We start from the raw sequence: 27871 nt of genomic DNA on the forward strand, positions 1-27871 counted from the left end.
GATGGTCTTCAGGTTTATTTCTTAAACCAATCAGGAAATAAAACCACAGTGCCCAGGGAAGTTCGCATGAGACGCCATGGTGTGTCTTGCCATGGCTCCACCACTCCAGGGGCCAGGGGGTGCTGCTGGAGGGAGGACAGATGGACAGGCGACCTGGGTGGCCGGCCCCAGAAAGGCTGGCATGGGTGTCCGAGATGAGTCACTAGCGAGGCCAGTAGGGCTGTCTGGGCCGTCCTGGTGGGATTGTCTGGGACATCGCCACCAACACAGTGTCAGAGCCATCAGTGGGGACATTGGAGGGGCCACCATGAGCTGGGAGATATTTTAACAGGCTAGAACCCCTGAGGCTTGAGAGGCCAATCCTTGGCAGGAGACCTCCCCTGACCCCTCTGCTGCCTCTCCTGTGGGATCCTCCGGTAGCCACAGCACATGAGGACACCCAGGAGGCCTCCTCCTAGGACAGGAAGCAGCCGGCTGAGCAGCCACCTAGTGCAGGGTTCGGAGACCTCCAGCAAGAGCTCCATGGAGATGGCTAAATGGGGACATCAAGGCAGGGGCTGACAGTGGCGACATCCAAGCGGTCACAGTCAATTCCGGAAGCTTTCAGGGCATCAGGAGGGGAAGGTGGGGCTGGGGAAACGCGACAGGAACAGGGAAGTGCAAAAGGCAATTGGCCTAGCCTGGGAGATGTTTCCAGTTGGCCTGGGGGACCCCCAGTTCCTCCATTCAGCAGGGAGGGTGGAGGGCCTGCTTGGAAGTCACATGGAGCTGCAGCATCTGGAACCCAACAGCCGCAGGAGGCCTGGACCGGGGGTCTGTAAGGCACAGCCGAGAGAGAGGTGGGGAGGCCCCAGTCTGAGTCCAGGGCCCAGGGGAGATGATTCATGCAGCCCCCGAGAGCAGCTGGGCCCTGCACAAGACGCAGCTCCCAGGACATGCGTGTTCCACTCTCAGCAGAAGAGAGGAAAAAGGAAAGGCTGGGCCCGGTGGCTCACGCCTGTAATCCCAGCACTCTGGGAGGCCGAAGCCAGCGGATCACCTGAGGTCAGGAGTTCAAGACCAGCCTGACCAACATGGTGAAACCCTGTCTCTACTAAAAATATAAAAATTAGCTGGACGTGGTGGTGGGTGCCTGTAATCCCAGCTACTCAGGAGGCTGAGGTGGGAGGATCACTTGAACCCAGGAGGCAGAGGTTGCAGTGAGCCGAGATCCCACCACTGCCCTCTAACCCGGGCAGCAGAGCAAGACTCTGTCTCAAAAAAAAAAAAAAAAAAAAAAGGGAGGGGGGGAGAAAAAGAGGGAAGACTTAAGGCCAGATGGGGACAGGGATAGAAGGAGACAGAGGCCGAAAAGCAGGGAGGGGAGACAGACACAGGGTCACCAAGGCAGCAGAAAGGCATGGGTTCCTCTGAGGTTCCAGTTTCTCCATCAAGGATGGGCCCTGCCAGGTACAGCTTGGCCAGGTGGGTGTGTAGGAGGTGACCACCCCTAGGCAGGGCTGTCTGGCTCAAGCCGGCCTTTCCCACCAGGCCCGAAGTTTCTGGCCAGTAGGGAAACAGCTTCAGAGGGAGAAGGCGCCCGAGCAGATGCGAGTGTAGACCACCTCGTTTAAGGGCAGGTAGTGGCCCTGCTTCAGGTCCAGGAAGAAGAGCTGGTCCGAGGTCTGGCGCGGGTCAAAGCCCTCTCGCTGCAGCCTCGTCTTCTGGATCTTGAAGGTGCCTGTAGTGGGGATGGGAGCAGATAAGGACTGAGCAGGTGGCTTCTGGGAGGCCTCAACTCAACATTCTCTCCTGAACCTCTGGGCCTCCCCACAGGCTGTCGCCTGGGCAGGAATGTTCTTCCCCATTTTGCCTGCCTGATTCCCCCTTGTCTGTCAGATCCTGGTTTCATGCCCCCTCCTCCAGGGGGGACTCCCTGACCACTCCTCACCAGAGCAAGAAACTGTGCACCCTGCCCGGTCATGTGTCCATTTGCCACATGACAGGCAGGGCTGTGTCTATTACACAACGGATCAGAGTTTAGCAACTTACATCCTGTGGGCCAAATTTGGCCCTCCACTTGTTTTTGTAAATAAAGTTTTATTGGGGCTGGACACAATAATGGCTCATGCCTATAATCTCAATGCTTTGGGAGGCCAAGGCAAGAGGGTCACTTGCGCCCAGGAGTTTGAGAGCAGCCTGGGCAACATAGACCCTGTCTGTACAAAAACAATTTTTCTTTCTTCTTTTTTTTTTTTTTTTTTTTGAGACATAGCCTTGCTCTGTCACCTAGGCTTGAGTGCAATGGCATGATCTTGGCCTACTGCAACTTCCACCTCCCGGGTTCAAGCAATTCTCCTGCCTCAGCCTCCCAAGTAGCTGGGATTACAGGAGCATGCCACCATGCCTGCCTAATTTTTGTAATTTTAATAGAGACAGGGTTTCACTGTGTTGGCCAGGCTGGTCTCGAACTCCTGACCTCAAGTGATCCTCCTGCCTCAGCCTCTCAAAGTGTTGGGATTACAGGCGTGAGCCATCGCACCTGGCCAACAATTTTTTTTTTTTTTTTTTTTGTAATTAGCCAGGTGTCATGGCATGTGCCTGTAGTTCCAGCTACTTGGGAGGCTGAGGCGGGAGAATCACTTGAACCCGGGAGGCTGAAGTGAGGTTGCAGTGAGCCGAGATCATGCCACTATACTCCAGCCTGGGTGATAGAGAGAGACTCCATCTCAAAAAAAAAAAAAAAAAAAAAAAAAAGAAAAGGAAGATACACTGACTATTTCAGAATGCATAGTGGCAGTGGAAGTAAGGAACGGAAATAAGTAACTACTAAAATAAAACAGCAGAAAGGACCTGCGTGAGCCCACAGTGCTAGCTGGCCATGAACCCTTGTGTCAGTCCCAGGACAGTGTCCTGCACTAGCATGAATAAGTAAATGGTTTGGATACGATTTGTTTGTCCACACCAAAAATCACGTTGAAATTATTTATTATTATACTTTTTTTCTTTGAGACAGTGTCTTACTCTGTCACCCAGGCTGGAGTGCAGCGGCACCATCTCGGCTCACTGCAAGCTCTGCCTCCCGGTTCAAGCAACTCTCCTGCCTCAGTTTCTCAAGTAGCTGGGATTACAGACACGAACCACCACACCCAGCTAATTTTTTTGTATTTTTAGTAGAGAGACGGTTTCACCATGTTGGCCAGGCTGGTCTCGAACTCCTGACCTCAGGTGAGCCACCCGCCTCTGCCTCCCAAAGTGCTGGGATTACAGGCATGAGCCACCGCACCCAGCCAGATATTCTTTTAGAGCAACACGAGATGGACCAAGACACGAATCAACAGACATGCTGATGGATGAAGAGAGATGTTGGGGTGGGGGAGATTCGCACCTGTGGTGTCCACCTGGGGCAGGAGGCGCAGGAAGATGGGCCGGGCATAGGGTGCCAGCACCTTCTGCAGTTCCTGGTACATCGCGTTGGGGTCCAGCAGGCTGTGGGGGTCTGCGATGGCTGCCATCCCTGCCTTACCCTCCACTCCTGGAGGCAGAGGTTCAGCTGAGGCCACTGCACCCCTCATCCTCCCCACCAACAGGACCAAATACACTGTCAAGCAGTAGCCCCTGGTCTCTAATTTCCAGTCTCTCCCCACCTGGGCTGACATTTATGGAAGCAGCACACATTTTATGGAGCTCCTGCTTGGCTTGTTGAAGCCCTGAGACAGGTGGGCTTTCATGATCCCATTTTCTGGATGACAAAACTGAGACTCAGCATCCCCCAGGTGAACTGGCTCCAGATCCAGTGCTTCCTCCTGGGCTGCCATGAGCAGTTGTCCAGGTTGTGCACTGCCCAAGAGCACCTGTACCTCCAAGCCCCTTTTGGCTGAGCTCCCTTGGAACCATGCCTCAGGACCACCCCCTGCAACCCCAGCTTGCCTGGAACAGTCACCCCATAGACGGCCACGTCTGTCTGGCCCAGCAGGCGGCTCAGCACGCCCTCCACCTCGGTGGTGGAGACATTTTCCCCTCGCCAGCGGAAGGTATCCCCACTACGGTCCCGGAAGTACATGTAGCCCAGCTCATCCATCACTAGCACGTCACCTGGCAGAGGGGAAAGGGGGCAGATGGGTAGCGGATCCCCATCCGCACAGTCAGTCACCCAGGCCTAGCAGGCTGCGCACCTGAGAGGTAGGCGCTGTCGCCCTTGCTGAAGACGCTGTGGGCGATCTTCTTGCTGGTGGCGCTCTCGCTGACATAACCGTCAAAGCGGCGCAGCGGGTCCTGTTGGTTGATCTGGCCCACGAGGAGGCCAGGCTCCCCTAGGGAGGAGGCCACGCTCAGGCTGTGCTAGGCAGGCAGCACGTGGGGACCCAAGCTCCTGGGGGGACCACGCGGGGGCCCTGCTCACCGGCCTGGCAGGGGATGCAGAGGCCCTGGGCATCCCGCAGCAGCTCCATCGTATCCTCATTTACCTTCACCAGCCGGATGGGGTACACGTGGGGCAGGATGCGGCTGTTGAAACCACAGGAGCCAACCTGGGATGGGGTGAACCGAGTTGGAAGGAGCCAGGGATATGCGGGGTCCTTCTCACTAACACTTTGCCTGCCTTGCCCCGGGGCTTGGAACTAGCACCTCCAGTGTCACTTTAAGCTCTGTGACCTCGGCTGATCTGCAAAAGCAGGGTAGTAAGTGCCGCCTCCAACTCAGGGCCCCTCCTCCCACTTTCCCAGCCTGCATTCAGTCAAGAGAAGACCTGCCGCTGGCACCCACTTCCTAGGCCACAAAACCGTCCATGCTGGCAGGAAGTGGATGCCTCAGTGTGGGCCCTACAGCTACGTGAGATACTGCAGAGCTTCCCCTGCTGCCTGCCACCCTGCTTGGCATGGTTCTATGAACGCAAATGCTCATCCAACATGTTTGAGCCACTACACCCTGTCTGGTGTGTTTCTTTCTGCCTTTCCCCTTTCCCACCTTTTTTTTTTTTTTTTGACAGAGTCTCACTCTGTCGCCTAGGCTGAAATGCAGTGGTGCAGATTCGCTCACTGTAACCTCTGCCTTCCAGGTTCAAGTGGTTCTCATGCCTCAGCCTCCTGAGTCTGGGATTATGGGCGCATACCACTGAGCCCAGCTAATTTTTTTTTTTTTTTTTTGAGACGGAGTCTTGCTCTGTCACCCAGGCTGGAGTGCGGTGGCCAGATCTCAGCTCACTGCAAGCTCCGCCTCCCGGGTTCACCCCATTCTCCTGCCTCAGCCTCCCGAGTACCTGGGACTACAGGCGCCCGCCACCTCGCCCAGCTAGTTTTTTGTATTTTTAGTAGAGACGGGGTTTCACCGTGTTAGCCAGGATGGTCTCGATCTCCTGACCTCGTGATCCGCCCGTCTCGGCCTCCCAAAGTGCTGGGATTACAGGCTTGAGCCACTGCGCCTGGCCTTTTTTTTTTTTTTTTTTGTATTTTTAGTAGAGACGGGGTTTTGGCATGTTGGCCAGACTGGTCTCAAACTCGTGACCTCAAGTGATCCGCCTGCCTCGGCCTCCCAAGGTGCTGGGATTACAGACGTAAGCCACCGTGCCTGGCCTGGTGTGTTTCCTATGCAGGAATCTGAGCTACATGAGCAAAAGTGTCATGTAGCTGGCCATCCAACACCAAGCACAGTGAGGAAGGAGCATTGTTCTTGGCATTGGGGACCCAGCCCCCATGGCACTTGCTGCTTTCTTTCTTATTTTTTTCCTTTTTAGAGACACAGAGTCTCACTCTGTTGCCCAGGCTGGAGTCCAGTGGTGCAGTCATAGCTCACTGCAGCCTCAATCTCGTGAGCTCAAGTGATCCTCCCGCCTCAGCCTCCCTAGTAGCAGTGACTACAGGCACCCACCACCATGCCTGGCTAATTTTTTATTTTTTGTAGAGAAGGGAATCTCACTACATTGCCTATGCTGGTCTCAAACTCCTGGCCTCAAGTGATCCTCCTGCCTCAGCCTCCCAAAGTGTTAGGATTACAGGTGTGAGCCACCGTGCCTGGCCAATATTTGCTTTACGATCATTATTATGGTCTGCTCTTGGCCTTGGATGGGAGGCGCTTGGGAAANTATTTTTAGTAGAGACGGGGTTTTGGCATGTTGGCCAGACTGGTCTCAAACTCGTGACCTCAAGTGATCCGCCTGCCTCGGCCTCCCAAGGTGCTGGGATTACAGACGTAAGCCACCGTGCCTGGCCTGGTGTGTTTCCTATGCAGGAATCTGAGCTACATGAGCAAAAGTGTCATGTAGCTGGCCATCCAACACCAAGCACAGTGAGGAAGGAGCATTGTTCTTGGCATTGGGGACCCAGCCCCATGGCACTTGCTGCTTTCTTTCTTATTTTTTTCCTTTTAGAGACACAGAGTCTCACTCTGTTGCCCAGGCTGGAGTCCAGTGGTGCAGTCATAGCTCACTGCAGCCTCAATCTCGTGAGCTCAAGTGATCCTCCCGCCTCAGCCTCCCTAGTAGCAGTGACTACAGGCACCCACCACCATGCCTGGCTAATTTTTTATTTTTTGTAGAGAAGGGAATCTCACTACATTGCCTATGCTGGTCTCAAACTCCTGGCCTCAAGTGATCCTCCTGCCTCAGCCTCCCAAAGTGTTAGGATTACAGGTGTGAGCCACCGTGCCTGGCCAATATTTGCTTTACGATCATTATTATGGTCTGCTCTTGGCCTTGGATGGGAGGCGCTTGGGAAAGGAGAGGGAGATTCATGCAAGCGCAGAATGGAGATGATTAATAGAGTAAGTAGTTGCTAATTATGAAGGTATCTGTTTGCTGCTAGTTGGGAGGCTGAGGCAGGAGGATCGCTCGAGCTCAGGAACTGAAGGCTACAGTGAGCTATGATCACACGGCTGCCCTCCAGCCTGGGCGACAGAGCGAGACTCTGTCTCAAACAAAGACAACAACAACAAAAATAACAGCAAGGTACCCAGAGCCCTGTTCTCCTAACTAATCTCCACACGCAGAAACTGAGGCTCAGAAAGGCTGAGGCACTTGCCAGGGCGCACAGCCATACCTATCCTCCAACTCTCCTGACTCAAGGATCACAGTCACATGACTATCTGTGCAGGCTGGAGGATTCTTCCTGCATGCCGTGCATTGATCCCCTGGTGGTGCACTGGCAGTCCCAGGAACTCTCCTTACGCCCGTCCTGCGCCCGCCTTGGCGGAACCTTCCGCGCTAGTCTAGGCTGCTTTATGGATCCCAGGGGCCCCAGGAAGAGAAGGCAGTGGCCGTCCCTGAACTCCGAGACCTGCCCCGGGGCCCTGCCGGTGCGCACCTTGCCGTCCATGTTGGCAATGCTGCAGTTGCACTCGGTGGCGCCATAGAACTCCCCGATCTGGCGCACGCCGAAGCGCTGCGTGAACTCCTCCCAGATGGCTGGACGCAGCCCGTTCCCCACTGCCAGGCGCACGCGGTGTCGCCTCTCCGTCTCGCGCACCGGCTGCTTCAGCAGGTAGCGGCAGATCTCACCGATGTACTGAACCACCTGGGGGGCGGGGTGAGGAAGTGGGTGATGGGACCGGCAGGCGGTGGGGAGCCCAGATCAGAGGAGAGACCCCGAGACCGCCCCACCCAGGGAGCTAATCCTGTGAGCGAAACAGCTTAAGGATGATAGCTGCAGAATCGTCCACACTCCATTAGGGTTCACATTGACTCCTAGGGCTCCTTCAGTCTCTTGCAAAGGACCTAGGATGCAGGGTTTTTTTGTTTGTTTTTTTTTTAAGTTGGGGTCTCCCTGTGCCGTCCAGGCTGCTGGAGTGCAGTAGCGTGATCAGGGCCCACTGCAGCCTCGAACTCCTGGGTTCAAGTGATCCTCCAGCCTTAGCCTCCCGAGTAGCTGGGACTACAGATTTTTTTGTAGAGATGGGGGATCTCGCTCTGTTGCCCGGGCTGGTCTTGAACTCCTGGCCTCAAGCAATCCTCCTGCCTCAGCCTCCCAAAGTGTGAGATTCCAGGTGTGAGCCACGTGTGCCTGGCCGGAGGCAACTTCTATCCAAGCAGATGCAGTCAGTGTCTTCTTCCCCCTCTCCCTACCCGCACCCCTTCATGGCCCCTCAATTCTGCCAGACAGCTTCCTGGAGATAACACATCCCTGTCTTAGCCTCAGCAGGCACACAGGGCAGGACTAGCAGGAGAGTTGACACCCCGCAGGGCAATCCTCGGCCTGGAGCCTACACTGTTACCTAGAGCCCCCTGGCTGAGCCTGGGCTGGCCAGAGCGTCACCCCTGGGCAGACCACTCCCAGGTGCACGCACTATGCTGCTCTGCATCTAGACAGAGCCTCAGGTGCCCACGGAGCCACCTGCTCATGGGCTCCCCCTGCAGGACATCTTCCCTCCCTGCCACACATTCTCCAGCCCTGCAAGGGCTTCCTGGGGTCATCCGCCAGATGCTCCACGGTGCCTTTGAGTTCTCCTCTCCAGGTGGGCTTAGGAATGACTGTCCCCGCGCCCCACCCCCCCCACTTTACAGATGGAGAAACCGAGGCTCACAGATGGCAGGGAACTGGAATGAGATCACAGAGCTGGGAAGTGGCAGAATCTGATTTGAAGCCAGGCATCCCGGCCCTAGAGTTGGAAGAAAACAGTTGCATGCCAGGGATTACCCACTACATGGATCATAACAGCTGCAAATGTGCTCTGGGCTTCCCGCTCACTCACAGGATGAAACCCACATTTCTTCCTGTGGCCAAGTGGATCTGGCCCTGCCGCCCCTGCTGCCTCCTCTCCCTCCATCTCTGCTGAACACTCTGCCTCTTCAGGGACTTTGTACACGCTAGCCTTTTGCCTGAAGCAGTCTTCCCCCAGATGCATTTGCCTGAACTCTTCGGTCTCAGCTCAAACGTCACTGAGGCATCCCCTGTGCCCCCAGCTGAGCCCCTGAGAGGGTACTGACTAAATAGCTGATGATTAAAACAGTATGATCAGCAGACACCACCGCCATGCTCTGAGCTGGGCTTGGAGATGAAGGTACTGAGGCCCAGAGAGGAAACACAGTGGCACCCGAGATCACTGGCTGCTGACCAACAGTGGGGACCTAAGAAGGAGGGTCCTCTCCCTCCATTCTCAGACTTGGGCCACTGCCTTAGGTGTGGTGCAGTCCACACCATCTCCAGGAGAGAACCTGGCCAATCAGCCCAGCCCCTCCTCAGCTAATATGACTGGTTTAAGAATGGGCATATGGTTGGGCACGGTAGCTCACGCCTGTAAACCCAGCAGTTTGGGAGGCCAAGGTAGGCAGATCACTTCAGGTCAGAAGTTTGAGACCAGCCTGGCCAATGTAGTGACACCTCATCTCTACAAAAATACAAGAAAATTTAGCCAGGCTTGGTGGCATGTGCCTGTAATCCCAGCTACTCGGGAAGCTGAGGCAGGAGAATCTCTTGAACCCAAGAGGCAGAGGTCGCAGTAAGCCAAGATTGCTCCGTTGCACTCCAGCCTGGGGACAAGAGCGAGACTCCACCTCAGGAAAAAAAAAAAAAAAGCAAGGATTTTTATAGACAAGCTAGCAAGTAGGCTGTATCTGATCTAAATAGACAGCGAAAAACCGGTGAGGACCAGGTGTGCCATCCACATAGGGTACAAGTCTCTGGTAGCCCCCAACCCAATCTCTTATTATGCATGTGGGTAGCTACTCCACGTTGCCTATTTCTTTTTTATTTGAAAAAAAAAAAAAGAGTTCTTGGTAGAACTTCCCTTCTAACAAGAAGCAGCCCAAGAAATCACTTATTTTCTAACCAAAAGCAGCCTGGAAGATCGGGCTGCAAACAGATAAGGAAGCTGGAAGCTTGCACAGGGGGGATGCCAGTAGCTGCACCGACAAAAAGGGCTACCCAGGGCTGGGCAGGGTGGCTCACGCCCATAATCCCAGCACTTTGGGAGGCCAAGGCGGGTGGATCATCTGAGGTCATGAGTTTGAGACCAGCCTGGCCAACATGGTGAAACCCCATCTCTACTAAAAATACAAAATTAGTCAGGAGTGGTGGCACACGCCTGAATCTCAGCTATTCAGGAGCCTGAGGCAGGAGAATCACTTGAACCTGGGAGGTGGAGGTTGTAGTGAGCCAAGATCACGCCACTGCACTCTGGTCTGAGCAACAGAGTGAAACTCTGTCTCAAAAAAGAAAAAAAAAAAAGGAAAGGGCTACCCGGGGCTGGGGCTGGGGAGGCAGCCTCCACCATGGGGGCTCCACCTTCCCTTTCTTGTTAGCACATGTACAGTAAGAAAGAAATAAGCAACAAAAGCTGGGTGCTGTGGCTCATGGCTGTAATCCCAGCAGTTTGGGAGGCTGGGGCAGGCAGATCACCTGAGGTCAGGAGTTCGAGACCAGCCTGGCCAACATGGCAAAACCCTGTCTCTACTAAAAATACAAAAAATTAGCCAGGCTTGGTGGTGGACCCCTGTAATCCTAGCTACTCGGGAGACTGAGGCAGGGGAATCACTTGAACCCAGGAGGAGAAGGAGGTTGCAGCAAACCGAGATCACATCACTCCATTCCAGCCTGGGAGATGCAGCAAAACTGTCTCAAAAAAAAAAAAAAAAAAGTCAGTAAGCTTCTAGATTATAACCTGCTGCCCCCATGAGAATGGCTACACTGCAACTGCTTTTACAGATAACACAGCAGCAAGCAGTTTCCCTATGCTGCAATCAGGAGATGTAATTTCTGAATCCAAATAAATGCATGCTCTTGTTTTCTCCTTGTGTCCTTGTCAAACATCATGTTTAGAGATTCTGTCCTCTGGTTTGGTTTGGTTTTTTTGTTTGAGATGGAGTTTCACTCTGTCGCCCAGGCTGGAGTGCAGTGGCATGATCTTGGCTCACTGCAACCTCCACTTCCTGGGTTCACAGGATTCTCCTGCCTCAGCCTCCCAAATAGCTGGGACTACAGGCGCCTGCCACCACGCCTGGCTAACTTCCCATCCTGTATTTCTTAAAGAGCCTCTCAATGTTCACTGTGTGCCTTATTTGACACAGAAATTCCACTTCTAGGAAACTGACAGAATGAGCTTTCAAGGGCCCGGAGATAGTAAGTAGCAACCAATGCAAGATGGTATGTCAAGGACAAAGAGAGACCATCAGACGTGACGGGCTTCCCAGTGGGAGGACACCGCACTACCCATAAGGAACCTTTGCCAAAAACGTTGAGTTTGAAGCCGATAAAATATATAGACCTGTGATTCTCAAGCGGGGACCATTCTGTCCCCCAGGGACCCTTAGCAATGTCTAGACACATTTTTTTTTAATTGTCACGACTTGGGGGAAAGGGACTGCCACTGGCATCCGGTGCGTGGAGGCCAGGTATGTTGCTAAATATATGCTACAATGCACAAGACACCTCCCACCCCAGGGAATGATCCAGCCCCAAATGTTAAGAGTCAAACCTGGTCTGGACACTATCTCAATTTCTGTAATAAACTGCAAGAGGGAAGAGAGACAGACAGAAAGAGAAAAGGCACCTACATATGAAATATTTCTTTTTTTTTTTTTTTTTCTTTTTTTTTTTTTTTTTTTTGAGATAGGGGCTTGTTCTGTTGCCCAGGCTGGAGTACACTGGCACAATCACGGCTCATAGCAGCCTTGACCTCCTGGGCTCAAGCAATCCTCCCACCTTAGCCTCCCAAGCAGCTGGGACTACAGGCACAACCCACCACAACCAGCGAGATTTTCAATTTTCTTGTAGAGATGAGGGACTCGCTATGTTGCCCAGGCTGGTCTCCAACTCTTGGGCTCAAGTGATCCTCCCACCTCGGCTTCCCAAAGTGCTGGGATTACAGGCATGAGCCATTGTGCTTAGCCAAGAATTCTTACAAGACACGTCAACCAGTCATAATGCTGGTTGTGTATTTAATTATGGAAATAAGAAAAAACACATTTTTGACATCGTGAAACAGGATTGAGCCACTGCCCAGATTCCTGATGACACTGATAAATCACTGTCACTTAAAAACAATCCTTACCAGACACAAAAGGCTACAGTGTCTGACTCCACTGATCTGAAATGTCCAGAACAGGCAAACATAGAGGCGGGAAGCAGATTAGTGGTTGCCAGGGGCTGGGGGTGGAGGAATGGGGAGTAACTGGGGATGGGATTTCCTTTGGGGAGCATGAGAATGTTCTGGATCTAGATAGACATGGTGATTGTACATTATAAATGCCACCAAATTATTGACCTTTTTTTTTTTTTAAAGATGGAATCTCACTCTGCCACCCAGGCTGGAGTGCAGTGGCATGATCTCAGCTCACTGCAGCCTCGGCTTCCCAGGTTCAAGCGATTCTCCTGCCTCAGCCTTCCAGGTAGCTGGGATTATGGGCGCGCAGCATCATGCCCGGCCAATTTTTTTTTTTTTTTTTTTTTTTTTTTTGAGATGGAGTCTCGCTCTGTCGTGCCCAGGCTGAAGTGCAGTGATGCAATCTCGGCTCACTGCAACCTCTGCCTCCCAGGTTCAAGCGATTCTCCCACCTCAGCCTCCCAAGTAGCTGGGATTACAGGCACCAACCACCACGCCAGGCTACATTTCTGTACTTTTAGTAGAGATGGGGTTTCACCATGTTGGACAGGCTGGTCTCAAACTCTTGACCTCAAGTGATCTGCCCACCTCAGCCTCCCAAAGTGCAGGGATTACAGGCGTGAGCCACTGTGCCTGGCCAAATTATTCACTTTAATATGGCTAATTTATATGAATTTCACTTTAATTTGAAAAAACACATACTCATCTTTCAAAGGTTATACTGAAACAGCTACACAGGAAACATGATGCTGTCTGAGGGATGCTTTATGCCATTGCCGAGGGGAGGATGTGGGGCGGGGGAGGGGCAGGACAGGGTATCTGATGGCCCCTGGGTCCAGCTGAGGGGTGCACCAGAACTCTGTATACTTTTCTGTCCACTTTTATGTGTATTTGCTACTCTCTATAATTTTTTTTAAAAGATACTTTTGGGCTGGGTCCAGTGGCTCACACCTGTAATCCCAGCACTTTGGGAGGCTGAGGTGGGTGGATTGCTTGAACCCAGGAGTTTGAGAGCAGCCTGGGCAACATGGCAAAATCCCTTCTGTACAAAAAAAATTCAAAAATGAGCCAGGCGTGGGGGTGCGCACCTGTAGTCCCAGCTACTTGGGAGGCCGATGCTGGAGGATCACTTGAGCCCAGGAAGTCGAAGCTGCAGTGCGCCATGATGGTGCCACTGCACTCCAGCCTGGGCGACAGAATGAGATCCTGTCTCAAAAAAATATATAATAATAAACAAAATAAAAATATACTTTTGCATTTCAACATGCAGATTCGTAATTTTCCCAAGACTAACCCCGCCCGCCCGCCAACCAGAACCGAAACTCCTTAAAAGCAGAGCCAAGCACAGCTGTGGACCTTGTGGTGTAACCCAGGATGCTCAGCCCGGAGCCCCCAACCCCTGCTCAACTGTGTGACCTGGACAAGTGGTTGAACCTCTCTGGGTCCCATCTGTCCAAGCTGCATCTGCCAACTTGCCACAGTCCCTGGACAACCTCACACCCAATCCTTCCCGGCCGGCCTTGCTATTCCCTCGGGGCTCCATACCTGTTTCCTGTACCTCCCACCTGTATTTCCTGTATCCTGCTCCCGGTTACAGCATTGAAACCCTCAGCCTGGTTTCCTCTCACCATGGAGGGGAAAGGAGAATTCCCGCTTTTAACCTCTGCCTGCTCTCCTCTCCGGGACAGCAGATGCCTCCACCTCTGACTCATGCATTCCTCACCTGGAAGCCCCAGCCTCATCGCCCTTCCCGTCCCAGGGTCTCAATTCTCTACAGTCAGTAGCAGGGAAGACCCACAGGGCACAAGGCATGGGGAAGGCATTGCCTTAAGGAACGCAGGCACCCTGGGCCCAATCCCAGCCGCATTACAGGCCTCAGTTTCCCCAGCTGCAAAATGGGTCCACCCTTCAAGCAGTTATAGGATTGCATTGAGTTTACACATGGAGGGTTTAGCCCTGGTCTGGACACAGAGCAGGCACTCAGGAAACACTGCTTGCCCTCTCTGTTCCCATCCTGGACAGTCATTCCCTAGAACCCGCTCCCCACCCCACCCCCAGAGACGGGGGAGCAGGTTGCGCCAGCAGGTGGGCAGGAGAGCGCACAGAAGGGAGTTAAGGGAATAGAGCCTGGTCGGGGGCGGGGCCTGACCAGGAGGAGGTGGGGCTTTGCTGGGAGGGGAGGGGCCTCACCAGGAGGTGGTGGGGCCTGATTGGGAGGAGGTGAGGCCTGGCTGGGAGGGGCGGGGTCTAGACAGAACAGGGCAGGGCCTGACCGTGCAGTTATACTTGATGCAGTCGTCCCAGAAGCGGCTGGCTGAGAATTTCTTGCGGAGGACGACTGTCAGCCCATAGATGAGACACTGCCCCACGCCGATGATGTTTCCTGCAGAGGGTGGCCTCGGTAAGGGGTCCCCCGCCCCCACCCACCGTTCCCTACCCAGGCCGCCCCGTAGTACCTGCAGAGTGGTACAGGGGCAGGCAGTCATAGAGCACGTCAGCCGCCTGCATGCGGTAGGCGTGGTGGCCGAAGGCTGCCATGCGGTAGTACCTGCAGGGGGAGGGGGAGCCGGGAGGGCAGAGGCTGGGACCTAAATCCCCCAGGGTACAGGCATGGGGAAGCATGCTGGGTGTGGACTCAGGCAAAGCCAGCCCAGTTCGCATGGGTTCACAGGCTGGCAGGAAGGAAACACGCAACGAACAAGTGTTGGTTGTTAGGTGTCACGAGGGATGTAACAGGGTCAAAAGGCATAGAGGGGCTGATGGTGACGCAACCAGGGGGGTTGGGGAATCCTGTCTGGGGAGGTAAAGTGTGATCTGAGACCCAGCAAGAAAGAGCTGTGGCGGTGAGCTATGGAAGAGTGCCCAGGCACAGCACAGCAAGGGCCCTGAGGCCGGAAGGAGTGTATGGGTCTGAAGAGTTTGGGGGGCTGAGGAGTGAGCAAGGGGTGAAGGGGAGGAAAATGACATCAGGGAAGTGGCAGAGGCCACACGATCTGAGAGAGGTTTTTTTGTTTGTTTTGTTTTTATTCTTGTTGTTGTTGTTTTTGAGAGGGAGTCTTGCTGTGTCACCCAGGTTGGAGTGCAGTGGCATGATCTCAGCTCACTGTAATCTCCGCCTCCGGGTTCAAGCGATTCTCCTGCCTCAGCCTCTTGAGTAGCTGGGATTACAGTCATGTGCCACCACGCCCGGCTAATTTTTGTATTTTTAGTAGAGACGGGGTTTCACCACGTTGGCCAGGATGGTCTCGAACTCCTGACGTCAAGTGACCCGCCTGCCCCAGCCTCCCAAAGTGCTGGGATTACAGGCGTGAGCCATCGTGCCTGGCCCGAGAAAGGGTTTTATTCTGAGGGTCACGGCAGGTGCAGGGAGGACTGGGGCAGGGGAGGTCTGATTTAGGATTTTCAACCCTCCTGTAGCTGCTGACAGGAGCTGGGCTATCGTGGGTGGAGGAGAGTGGGGGGAGCAGGGGTAGCAGGAGGAGCCCGAGGAGGGGCTGGCACAGGTCCAGGTGGGGGGCATGGAAAAAAGTAGACAGATGGAGGGGACGAGTTTTTCTGATGGGATGGATGTGGTGAACAGGTGGGAGGATAAGAGGGGCCCCAGAGTAGTGGGCACAGGGCAACCGGGTCCCAAGATGGGTGTGAAAATGGGTGTGATGCTTTTGTCCAGCCCCAAGCAGTTACCAGGGTTGCAATGAGTTTACACATGGAGGGCTTGGCCCTAGTCTGGACACAGAGCAAGTGCTCAGGAAACACTGGCTGCCCTCTCTATCCCCAGGGTAAGGTGGAGATGCCCACAGGAGCTGAGGGGCAGGTCAGGCTGGCAAGATAGCCTGGGTCACTCTCAGCAGCTGAGGGCATTATGCCTGTGGGCCCCTCACCTGCTGTGCACGACAATAGCAGCCTTGGGCAGCCCAGTGGTCCCCGACGTGTAGATGTAGAAAAGACGATCTGTAGGAGATACAGGTGTTAAGAGACCGGGCCTGAGCATTAGGGGTGGGGCCTGGAAGTTGGGGGCGGGGCCTGGGAGGGTAGGGAACCAGGAGATAGGGCAGGGGATAGGGCAAGGGTCCCACCCTTGACTCACCGTCCATGCCTTTGCTGGGGATCTGTGCCAAGGGGGCAGTAGAGGCCTCCTTCAGCAGCGGGTCCAGGAGGTGGGTGTCCGGCAAGATGCCCTCGGGCCCCAAGTCTCCAGAGCAGAACTTGATCAAACTTTTCCCCAGATGCCCGCTCACTTCGGCCACAGCTGTGGTCCCCAACATAGGGATAATGGTCACCGCCGGACAGGCCCCCTCCCGAGGCCTGGGATGCACCAACTCCCTGCCCGGGGCATACCCAGACCGTGCACCTCATGGCCACGTCCAGGGCGGCCGTCTTCCGAGGCCTGGGGCGCAGCATCTCCCCGCCCGCCCGGGGGCCAGTCCTGGGTCCCCGCCCACCTGACGCCCGCGCCTGGCCTCACCCGCCGCCATTTCTCCTCCAAAGATCAGGGCCTTAGCGCCCGAGGTGCCCAGGCAGAAGGCCAGTGGCTCGCGCCGCAGGTTCACGTTGAGCAGCGCGGCCTCCATGCCTGCCTTGGCCAGGCCCAGCCACAGCCCCACAAACTCGGGCCGGCCCTCCAGGAAGACGGCCACCACGTCGCCCGGTGCGAAGCCCAGCTGGAGGAAGAGGTTGGCTACCGCATTGGAGTAGGCGTCCAGCTGCACGAAGGTCCAGCACTCGCCGGTCCCAGCATCCACCAGCGCCAGGCGCTCGGGCTGTCGCTGCACCACCGCCTGAAAGATGCGCGGGATGGTGTGGCCAGCACGCTGGTGCCGCCGCAGCTCCAGGCGCACGCGGATCAGCACAGAGAGACCGCTGGGAGGGAGGACGGAGGGGACAGCGTCACTGGTGCCCTGCCCGGCCTGGACTTCGGGAGCTTCAGCCTCCCCCCTGGAGGACCTCAGGACAGCCAGGGGCTTTGATGAGGTCTATGGTGAAACTTTTGGTGGCTGGGTCTCTCAGGGGACCAAGGGCAAAGGCCATTTACCAACCAGTCAGGAAGTAGGTAGATTCTCAAAGCATAATAAACCAGTCACCCTGTCCTCCCCCATACCCCAGCTGGCTTGGTGGCCCTGGGGGAGCTGGGACCTGATCCCATCCTCCTTTCTGTCCCCTGGGAAGTCTGGAGCACCTGACACCATCCCCACTGCCCCCAGCCTGGACTCTTCATGCTCAGACCACCCCAACCAGGACCCCTGGGGTCCAGCCCCGAGCTGGGCAGCTGCTTCGCCCCCAGGTCACTGGGTGGCACCAGGGACAGATGGCTGAAGCATCTAGCATGTGCCCCCAACTGGGGAGGGAGTGCCCCTGCCCCAGGTAGGGCCAGGAGATGTGCCAGTGGATGGGGGGTGTAGGAACAAATGCCAAGCCCAGATGGAGGGTTCCAAGTTCCCCTTCCTCACTCGCTAGTAGATATAAGGGGCAGAGACCCCAGGGAACTGCAGAGCCCCCAGTGAAAGGAGTCAGGTCCCTGAATGACTGTGTGGAGGCAGGCAGGCCACCACTTGCTATTAGATGAATGAGAATAAAATGTTTTTTGTTTTGTTTTGTGAGACGGAGTCTCACTCTGTCACCCAGGCTGGAGTGCAGTGGCGCAATCTTGGCTCACCCTCCGCCTCCTGGGTTTAAGCAATTCTCCTGCCTCAGCCTCCGGAGTTGCTGAGATTACAGGCACCCACCACCATACCTGGCTAATTTTTGTGTTTTTAGTAGAGACGGGGTTTCATCATATTGGTCAGGTCGGTCTCAAACTCCTGACAGGTGATCCACCAGCCCCGGCCTCCCAAAGTATTGGGATTACAGGTGTGAGCCACCATGCCCAGCCAAGAATGAATTTTAAAAGCAAACAAACAAACAAACAAGAAATGCTTTAGGCCGGGCGCGGTGGCTCACACCTGTAATCCTAGCACTTTGGGAGGCCGAGGTGAGTGGACCACCTGAGGTCAGGATTTCGAGACCAGCCGGGCCAACATGGTGAAACCCTGTCTCTACTAAAAATACAAAAAATTAGCCAGGTGTGGTGGCAGGCGCCTGTAATCCCAGTTACTCGGGAGGCTGAGGCAGGAGAATTGCTTGAACTCAGGAGGTGGAGGTTGCAGTGAGCCAAGATTGCGCCACTGCACTCCAACCTGGGCAACAAGAGCGAGACTCTGTCTCAAAAAAAAAAAAAAAAGAAAAAAAAAAAAAAAAAAGAAAGAAAGAGGGCCAGGCACGGTGGGTCACACCTGTAATCCCAGCATTTTGGGAGCCCAAGGCGGGTGGATCACCTGAGGTCAGGAGTTTAAGACCAGCCTGGTCAACATGGTGAAACCCCGTCTCTACTAAAAACACAAAAAAAGTAGCCAGGCATGGTGGTGTGCGCCTGTAATCCCAGCTACTCAGCAGGCTGAGGCAGGAGAATGAACCCATGAGGTGGAGGCTGCAGTGAGCTGAGATTGCACCACTGCACTCCAGCCTGGGCAACCGAGCAAGATTCGGTCTCAAAAAAAAAAAAAAAAAAAAAAGGCACTGCTCATCCCTTCAACCAATAAATAGAGCAGCCAAGATAATCATTCTCAGCAATACGTGGTAGCTCACACCTGTAATCCCAGCACTTTGGTAGGCCAAGGTGGGTGGGTCACTTGAGGCCAGGAGTTCGAGACCAGCCTGGCCAACATGGCAAAACACTCTCTCTACTAAAAATACAAAAATTAGCCGGGCGTGGTGGTGGGCACCTATAGTCTTAGCTATTTGGGAGGCTGAGCCATGAGAATTGTTTGAACCCAGGAGGTGGAAGTTGCTGTGAGCCAAGATTGTACCACTGCACTCCAGCGTGGGTGACAGAGCAAGACCATGTCTCAAAAGAAAGAAAAAAAAAAGATGATCATTCTCAGTGTTTATCAAGCACCTACTATCTGCCATGCCTTGTGCTAACCTTACATCCATCCTCCAAAATAGGTGCCTGAGATCCCATCTGTCAAATAACGAATGAACTGCGGGCTCAGAGTGGGGAATTAACACGCCCAAGGTCACAGAGCAATTTGAGGACAGAACCCAGAAACGAAGCCCCCTCACAGGGTCCCTCTGATCCCTGGCAGACTTGCTACAAAGCATTTATCAAGTGTTGGCAATGTACCCAGTGGCAGGCCAAGTGCCCATGAGGCACACAGCAGGTGCCCAATGCCTGCTTTTTTTTTTTTTCTTTTTTTTTTTTTTTTTTTTTTTTTGAGACGGAGTCTCAAAACGAGGGCTAGATGTGGGAACACGAGGATTCACCCCCAGCCTCCCGGTCTCTTGGTCTCGCTCATTCTCTCTCAAGGACGCCCACACCGGCAGGCAGTGGATTCCGGTACTTGGTTCCAGCCACATGCCTGGGCAGCCCTGCCTGGCAGCTGCTCAAGCCACCCCCAGCCTGGGGACAATGAGCCCACTGTCCAGCTCTGGGCCCAGGACTCCGGGGCGGAAGAAATCAACAAGGATGAATACGATCAGATTTCATGCAGGAAGTACAGGACACGTTAGGAGAGTCAGGGCAGGGTGCTGAAATAGTTTTTGAAGCCAAGGTCTAAATGTAGCACCCCCACCACTCCAGTGTGGCACAGTGGCTAAAGAGTACATGCTCTGGAGTCTTGTGCCTCCTCAGCTGTGTGTTCCTGGGCAAATGACCTCCCCTCTCTGTGCCTTGGTTCTCTCACATGTTAAATGGGATTTGTCAGCATCCCTTCATTTTTCAAGACAGAGTCTTGCTCCCTCACCCAGGCTGGAGTGCAGTGGGGCAATCATGGCTCACTGCAGCCTTGACCTCCTGGACTCAAGCAATCCTCCCACCTCAGCCTTCTGAGTAGCTGGGACCACAGGAGAGCCCCAGTTCCCTAGCTAATTTTTTGTGTGTAGAGATGGAGTCTCACCATGTTGCCCAGGCTGGTCTTGAACTCCTGGCCTCAGGCAATCCTCCCATCTTGGGCTCCCAAAGTGCTGGAATTACATGCATGAGCCTCTGCACCCAGCCTCCATCACTTCTGATGTATTTTATTCACTAGAAGGGAGTCACTAGGGTCGGGCGCGGTGGTTCAGCCTGTAATACCAGCACTTTGGGAGGCCAAGGCAGGTGGATCGCATGAGGTTAGGAGTTTGAGACCAGCCTGGCCAACATGGTGAAACCCCCTCTCAACCAAAAATATAAAAATTATACAGGTGTGGTGGCGGGCACCTGTAATCCCAGCTACCTGGGAGGCTGAGGCAGGAGAATCGCTTGAACCCGGGAGCTGGAGGTTGCAGTGAGCCGAGATCGCACCACTGCACTCCAGCCTGGGTGGCAGAGTGAGACTCCGTCTCAAAACTCAAAAAAAAGAAAAAAAAAAAAAAAAAAAGCAGGGCTCGGTGGTTCACACCTGTAATCCAAGCACTTTGGGAGGCCCAGGCAGGCGGATCACCTGAGGTTGCGAGTTCGAGACCAGCCTGGCCAACATGGAGAAACCCCGTCTCTACTAAAAATACAAAATTAGCCAGGTATGGTGGTGCATGTTTGTAATCCCAGCTACTCAGGAGGCTAAGGCAGGAGAATCACTTGAACCCGGAAGGTGAAGGTTGCAGTGAGCTGAGATCACACCATTGCACTCCAGCCTGGGTGACAGAGCGAAAATCCGTTTCCAAAAAAAAAAAAAAAAAAAAAAGAAGGGGGTCACTAGGTCCAGCCCACACTCAAAGGTCACTAGGTCCAGCCCACACTCAAAGGGAGGGGACCATGCAAGTAGGAATAGGAGGAGACAGGGATCCCCGGGGCCATCTTCAAAGCTGCCACCCACAGGCAAGTATGTCAAGCCATGTCAGGAACTCAGAGTGGACCCACCTCCTCCCCTGTCCCCAGGGGAGACAGAACCAGGCATGGACACCCACAGGGCCCATGGGAGCAAAGCTGGAAAGGCGGGAGAGATGGGCCTGGGTGAACTCAAGAAGGAAGGGATGGCCTTCCACCTACCCTAACAAACATGTCCTGAGCTACTGCTGTGCGCCAATCCTGAGTGGGGCACAGGAACAAAGTGGCACCGAGACTGACACAGTCTCCTTCTGTGCCCCTATAGGGCCCACAGTCTAGAAAGAGGCCCAAGATTAAAAGGCAAGAAAACAGGCCAGATGTGGTGGTTCACAGCTGTAATCCTAGCAGTTTGGGAGGCTGAGGCAGGAGGATCTCTTGACCTCAGGAGTTCAAGACCAACCTGGGCAACATAGCGAGACCTCTCCTCTACAAAAAATAAACAAAATCTGCCGGATGTTGTGGCACGCATCTGTAGTCCCAGCTATTTGGGAGGCTGTGGTGGGAGGATCATTTGAGCCCAGGAAGTTGAGGCTACAGTGAGCTGTGATCACACCACTGCACTCCAGCCTGGGTGACAGAGTGAGACTTCATCAAAAAAACAAGAAACGTCTAATCCCAAAGCAAAGAAAGAAAAGAAAAGAAAACAACTAAAAACACTGGGTTAAATGAGTTAAATCTTTTGTTTTGTTTTGTTTTTTTGAGATGGAGTTTTGCTCTCGTTGCCCCGGCTGGAGTGCAATGGTGCTATCTTGGTTCACTGCAACCTCCGCCTCCTGGGTTCAAGTGATTCTCTTACCTAAGCCTCCCAAGCAGCTCGGAATACAGGCGTGCACCACCACACCTGGCTAATTTTTGTATTTTTAGTAGAGACGAGGTTTCACCATGTTGGCCAGGCTGGTCTCAAACTCCTGACCTCAGGTGATCCACCCACTTCGGCCTCCCAAAGTGCTGGGATTACAGGCGTGAGCCACTGCACCCAGCCGAGTTAAATTTTTATTAATGTAGCAACAAAGTGACCAGAAAATAAGGACCAACCAGAGGCCAAAATGTCATTGTAGCCCCAGGAGGGGGACAGCTTAGGTGTCAGACAAGGCAGGTTTGAGTCTGATAAGACCTCAAAGCATGCCCATTCAATGTAAAGGTGAATTGGAAATCAAAATAAGATCTTTCCTTAACATACACACCTTAGGAGTTAAAAGGAAATTTGGTATCTCAGGCCTTGCTGTTAGGAGGAAGGGGTGAAATCTCAATCGATGACTCATAACCTCACATGAGTGTGCAACTCCAACCATACAATCTGGGTGTCTGAAAGTCCTCAAGCAGACAACATGGTTCAAAGCAGTTCACACTGGGTGCGGTAATCCCAGCACTTTAGGAGGCTGAAATCGGGCAATCGCTTGAGGCCAGGAGTTCAAGACTAACCTGGGCAACATGGCAGAACCACATCTCTACAAAAAGTACAAAAATTAGCCGAGTGTGGTGGTGTGCACCTGTCATCCCAGCTACTCAGGAGGCTGAGGTAGGAGAATCGCTTAAAGCTAGTTGTTCCAGACCAGACTGGGCAATATAGTGACACCCCATCTCTATAAAAAACATTCTTTTAACTATCCAGGAGCGGTAGCAGGTGCTTGTAGTCCCAGTTTAGTCAGGAGGCTGAGGCGGGAGGATTGCTTGAGCCCAGGAGATGGAGGCTGCTCCAGCTTGGGCAACAGAGGGGACACCCTGTCTCAAAAAAAAAAAAAAAGGTGGGGCGAGGCATGGTGGCTCAAGCCTGTAATTCCAACACTTTAGGAGGCCAAGGCAGGTGGATTACCTGAGGTCAGGAGTTTGAGACCAGCCTGGTTAACATGATGAAACCCCATCTGTACTAAAAATACAAAAATTAGCCAGGCATGGTGGCACATGCCTGTAGTCCCAGCTACTCAGGAGGCTGAGGCAGGAGAATCACGAACCTGGGAAGTGGAGGTTGCAGTGAGCCGAGATCGCACCATTGCACTCCAGCCAGGGCGACAGAGCGAGACTCTTGTCTCAAACAAACAAACAGACAAACAATAGATAAGAGGTAAGTGCAGCTGGAAGGATGACAAGAGGGAAGAAAGCGGAGGCTGGGACATGGTCAGGGACCTCGTGTGCCATGCTCAGGAGTATGGCCTCAATTCTATTTATTTATCATTATTTTTTAGATGGAGTCTCACTCTGTCACCCCCAGGTTGGAGTGCAGTGGCGGGATCTCCGCTTACTGTAAGCTCGACCTCCCAGGTTCATGCCATTGTCCTGCCTCAGCCTCCTGAGCAGCTGGGACTACAGGTGCCCACCACCACACCCGGCTAATTTTTTGTATTTTTATTAGAAATGAGGTTTCACCATGTTAGCCAGGATGATCTTGATCTCCTGACCTTGTGATCTGCCTGCCTCGGCCTCCCAAAGTGCTGGGATTACAGGTGTGAGCCACCGTGCCTGGCCAGTATGGCCTCAATTCTAAGGGCAACAAGAAGCTATGGGAGGGTGCTGAGCAGGAAAATTCAGCAAAGGTTCCCAGAGGGAGAGCCGGCCCTGGCTAAAAGGGGCCCAGTATGTTCTATTTCCTCCGTTCCTGGATAGTATGTTCTAGGCAGCTTGAGCTTGACACTGCAAGTCTTTCTGAAGACCAGGAGAACATATGGATGGGGGGAGTGGCAGGTGGGCAGGGAACAGATGGTAGGACCTTGAGTGCCCAGCTAGGGGCTGAGTCTTCCTTCTGCCAAGCATGGGTTGGCTGTGGAAGGTGTCTGAGCAGAGGGCACAGTCAGATTTCCACATCAGAACAACCAAGGGGCCGGGGGTAGGGGGCCATGGCATGGAGAAGGGGTGAGTTTTAGAAAGTTCAGAACCAGTCAACTTACGGTGGGATCCTTCCCATCTCCACACCCTCTGTGCCCTCCTTACAATGGGTTCAGTCCCTCTTGCAACTCCGTCTTACGAGGAGCTGTGAAGGTGTTGAATCCTGCCCCGCTAGCCAGGGCTCACCTGCTCCCACGTGGTGCTGTTCCTGAGATCTGCTCTGATAGGAACCCCCAGCAATGCCTGTTTCACCCCAGAAGGACCCCAGTGGCTCGTTTGAGCAAGCCCCTCAGAGACACGGCAAAAACCCTCCAACGATCCTTGCACAGGACACCAGAATCTGCCCCTCTAGCATGAACCCAGTGTCCCGGTCTCCAGAATACACCCCCAAACAAGACCTGGAATACACAGCAGCCTCCCTACACACTCCGAACAACTCCCAAACCCAAAGACCCACACAGACCCCACAATCTCAAACAGTGCCCCAGCTGGAAACGGTCCCGAGGAAATACACACCTTCAGAAACCCGGCAAGTCCTTTATAGACTTCCTAAGCAGCTCGCTCACCCCTCAGAGAAAGCCCTCGATAGACCCAAAGTGTCTTGGCAACCCCCAAAGACTATCTATTGGGTCGTCCCTGTGAGCCCCGGTGACCTACTGGAGAGCCCCTTGAAGTCTCTCACAGTTAACAAGGCTCCAAAGAGACCCCTACACCGCCACGGCTTTCCAGTCAGCCCCAGCTCCCTGGAACTTCCACCAGCAGCCCAAAGACCCCCAAGTTGCCCCCCAAGCCCCCTGAGATCATCTCCTAAGCAGCCTGCAACGCTCCAAGTACCTTGGAGGCTACTCATCTCCCTCGAGAAATCCTTAAAGTGTCCCCTGTAGCGCCCTCAGAGCCCCCCAACTGGTCACCCTCTCAGGCCCCGCCCCTCGGCCCAGCCCCACCCCCAACCTACAAAGCACCCTCAGCTCTCCGGACCCTCCAAGCTGTGCGCCCCCAGAGCCCTCAGCCCCACTCCCGGCCCTGGCCGATCCCGTCAACACTCACAAGAGGTCTCGCCTCGCGGTCTTGCAAACGATGCGAAGGAAGCGCCAGCCGCCGCTGCCCACGTACACGCCGAGCGCCGCTACCGCGCTCCAGGTCCATGGCAGCCCCAGCAGCCACAACAGCGCCAGCGAGACCACCGAGGCCGCGCCCGCACCCGGAGCCCGCATCCTGGGGAGACAGAGAGCGCTGAGGCCACCGGCCACTCCGGCTCCGCCCCACGACCGCCCCCGCCCCTACGGCGAGCCCTGCCCCCAGGCCTCGGCTCCGCCCCGCCGCGAGCCCGGGAAGGGAGCTCCGGGTCAGACTCCGCCCCCAGACCTGGGATTGGTCAACTCCTCAGGCCAGGCATCGCCCCCTTTCCAGGCTTTAACACCCGCCCGCTAACTAGGAACCAGACCCCGGCCCCAGGCCTGGGATTGGCCAGGTCCTGGCCAGGCTCCGCCTCGGACCCTGGGTCAGCTCTATTCCATATTTTTGAGTCCATCCTTCCCTGCCAATCTTACCACAGTCCCCGCCCCCAGAGCCAGCAAGTCCACCCTGTCGGTCACTGTCCGGCCTCGCCATATGCCTGCATTTAGCCTCTATCCTCGATCCCCGAATTACCCTTCACGTCCTGTCCTCTTTCCTCCTGGTCCTGCCTCTACCCCGTGGCCTTCTCTCCACTCACGGGCCCCCGCCCTTAGGTTATACTTCTAGCCCCGCCCACAGGCACAGGCCCTCTCCCCCCCCGGTCCCGCCCCTCTCAGTCAGGCTCCACCCCCTAGGCTAGATTATATGGCCCCATCCAGAAGCACACACACCCCCCGCCCCTCCCGGAACTAGACCCCTCCCATCCGTTCAAGCCCCACCCCAGTTCCGGGCCTAGCCCATGCTCCCAGGCTCAGGTTCTATCCTGGTCACTGGCCCCGCCCTCAGGCTTCGGCTCGTCGCCACCTCCTGGGTTTCACTCCGGCCCCCATAGGACCTAGGCCCCGCCCCTCTTCCCACCTGTCTACCTCGAAGCCGCTCATCCCGCAGAGCTGAGGCGGGCCCTCTTCCAGGAGCCACGACCACAGAGAGGCAACCGGACCAGAGAGGCGAAGGTCAAGGAGACATGGGGGCTAGAACGGCCCGCCAGGGACAGCCGCTGTCTCCATGACAACCAGGCCTTGCCCCGCCCCCCTCTCCTTTTAGGAAACACACGTGTCCTGCAGCTGTGGGGCATGGCTCGCAAGATAGCAGGACCCGAGCCCTAGATGGCGTGCAGACTCTCTACCCTCGGGGACCGAAAAGATCCCAGTCCACACCCACGGCCCCCGTGGGCTGAATTCTTGCCCCAGCTTGTCCTAAATCCAAGCCCCAAAACCTCTTTCGGCCTTAAAAACACATTCCAGGGCCCCGGGGGAGTGCTCAACTCACACCCTGGGGGCCTCAGAAGTCTCTAATTGTAAACACCGTCGCGGTCTTAAACACGTGTAATTCAAGGACACAGCTAATTCTTAATCCATGTCCCGAAGCCTTGTCGATTAAGTCTCAACGTCATACCCCAGGATCCTGGGGAGGACAAAATCCACATGCTAGGTCCCCATCCTTCCTAGAAGTACCTACAGGCCCTTTACTTGCACCCCAGGGTCCTAGATGCTCCCTTGGGCGCCTGCCAGCGCTGGCCTGGGGGCACCCACAACCCTGTTCTCTGGCTGACCTGAAGCTGCAAGTGGTGCCTTCAGTCTCCCGGAAGCTCAGGCAGGAGGCAGGCAGGGAGTAGGAGGCTGAGGCCGGGGACTCTTTGTTTCTGCAGACTCCTGGACCCTTCTTGGGTGTGCTGTGCCCACTGTGCAGGCTTCTGCTTTGGGGTCCTTTCCTTCCAGCTCCCTCTCCTCTGCCCCACTGCCAACTCCACCACTGCTTGTTTTCTGCCCTGCTTGGCCGACCTTTCCAGCGTTCTCCTTGGGAGGCGGCCCAGGCCTGCTTCCAATGTATTTGGAGGACAAGGCTGGGCAGGAGCTCACCCCCTATGCTGCCATTGGTCCCTGCTGGCAGCAAGGTGGCTGGAATGGGGGATCACGAGGAAGATCCGGAGGACAGGCCCAGAGCCAGCCACTGGCCTGCTGCTTTCTGGGCCTGGAAGAGTCAGCAATGGCCAATAACTACAGTTGCACTCTTACCTAGCCAGGGAGGACGCTGTGATCATCCCAGTTGACAGGTAAAGAAATTGAGGGCAGGCTGGGGCGCGGTGACTCACGCCAGTAATCCTAGCATTTTGGGAGGCCAAATTGGGTGGATCACTTGAGGCCAGAAGTTCAAAACCAGCCTGACCAACGTGGCGAAACCCTGTCTCTACTAAAAATACAAAAATTAGCTAGGCGTGGTGGAGCACACCTGTAATCCCAACTACTCAGTGTTAGGCAGGAATCTAGACCCAACATGGTGGCATTACCCAGCATAGCAGGCCTTTTGTTAAAGACTCCCTTCACCCTTGTACACACCCGCAGACTTACATGCATCAGAGTTCCAGCTGGGCAACCACACTCCCCATGAGCTGCAGCTCACCTGCATTCCACAAGTTCGTAAACAGCAGTTTCGGTTAACAGTTTCCAAAGACCCCTTCCTCGTGACCCTTACTCAACTCCTGCCCTAGTAGTTTCAAGACCCCCCAGGCCCTGTTTGCACAACCAGCTTCCCTACTTCTCGGGCTATAAAAAGCCCCTACACTCCTCCCTCAGCGCGACTTCCTCGGCCCACGCCTTTGGACCGAGGAACCTTGCCTGCAAGCCCTAATAAAAGGCTATTCTCACTGCCATTTGCCTTGTGTCTTCATTCCCGGTTTGGCTCCAGCCTCAGTTTACCTTTACATTTAGTGCCGAAACCCGGGAGGAGACCCCTCTCTGGACCCCTGCTAGGTCGGGCAGGCTCTCCTCTCCCCGAGCCAGGATCCCCTCCTCAAGCCTGGAGCCATCTCACCAAATTTAAGACTCAATTCGATCACTGCTGGGTAAGTTTTCCCCTGGTCCTGACAGCTCCCTCCAGGAGTCCCTGTCCGAAACGTGCGGCCACGTCAGGGGCTCTCTCTGGTCAGCTGTGACCTCAGCATTGGGGACTAGGAGACGTCCAACCTCCCCAGAAGCCACCGTACCCTGCACTCTGCGTGGCAGTGAGAGGACGCTCCCATTGCCTCTGGAC

At 54.7% G+C, this 27871-nt stretch overlaps 1 protein-coding gene across 9 annotated transcripts; it reads right to left on the reverse strand.

The window, feature by feature from the left end:
- On the reverse strand, nucleotides 1-27219 carry SLC27A1 (solute carrier family 27 member 1). Of its 9 annotated transcripts, none has more exons than XM_017879508.1 (13): nucleotides 27190-27219; nucleotides 24713-24880; nucleotides 16472-16784; nucleotides 16094-16255; nucleotides 15888-15957; nucleotides 14463-14554; nucleotides 14280-14389; nucleotides 7275-7484; nucleotides 4382-4508; nucleotides 4155-4292; nucleotides 3910-4074; nucleotides 3368-3514; nucleotides 1-1720 (listed from the first exon to the last, which is right to left on the reverse strand). In XM_017879508.1, the coding sequence occupies exons 1-13, from the start codon at nucleotides 27193-27195 to the stop codon at nucleotides 1563-1565; spliced, it is 1866 nt and encodes a 621-aa protein (XP_017734997.1). In that variant the 5' UTR covers nucleotides 27196-27219; the 3' UTR covers nucleotides 1-1562. The 9 variants fall into 9 exon arrangements, with proteins under 9 accessions (XP_017734997.1, XP_017734990.1, XP_017734998.1 ...); XM_017879501.1 differs by having other exon boundaries at nucleotides 16472-16866; nucleotides 27190-27207; XM_017879509.1 differs by lacking the exon at nucleotides 27190-27219 and adding an exon at nucleotides 26394-26782.
- Between the last annotated feature and the right edge of the window lie 652 nt (nucleotides 27220-27871).

Source organism: Rhinopithecus bieti, unplaced genomic scaffold, assembly GCF_001698545.2.
Source record: "Rhinopithecus bieti isolate Rb0 unplaced genomic scaffold, ASM169854v2 scaffold_9899, whole genome shotgun sequence".
Taxonomy (NCBI): domain Eukaryota; kingdom Metazoa; phylum Chordata; class Mammalia; order Primates; family Cercopithecidae; genus Rhinopithecus; species Rhinopithecus bieti.

Bases quoted from the DNA above. Each gene is read 5' to 3' on its own strand.
- SLC27A1 (XM_017879501.1), bottom strand. The intron at 16,867-24,712 runs GTGAGTGTTGAC...CCTCCCTCCCAG, and splicing joins ACCGCGAGGCGAGACCTCTT to CGGTCTCTCTGTGCTGATCC. The intron at 4,075-4,154 runs GTGCGCAGCCTG...CCCCTCTGCCAG, and splicing joins CGACAGCGCCTACCTCTCAG to GTGACGTGCTAGTGATGGAT.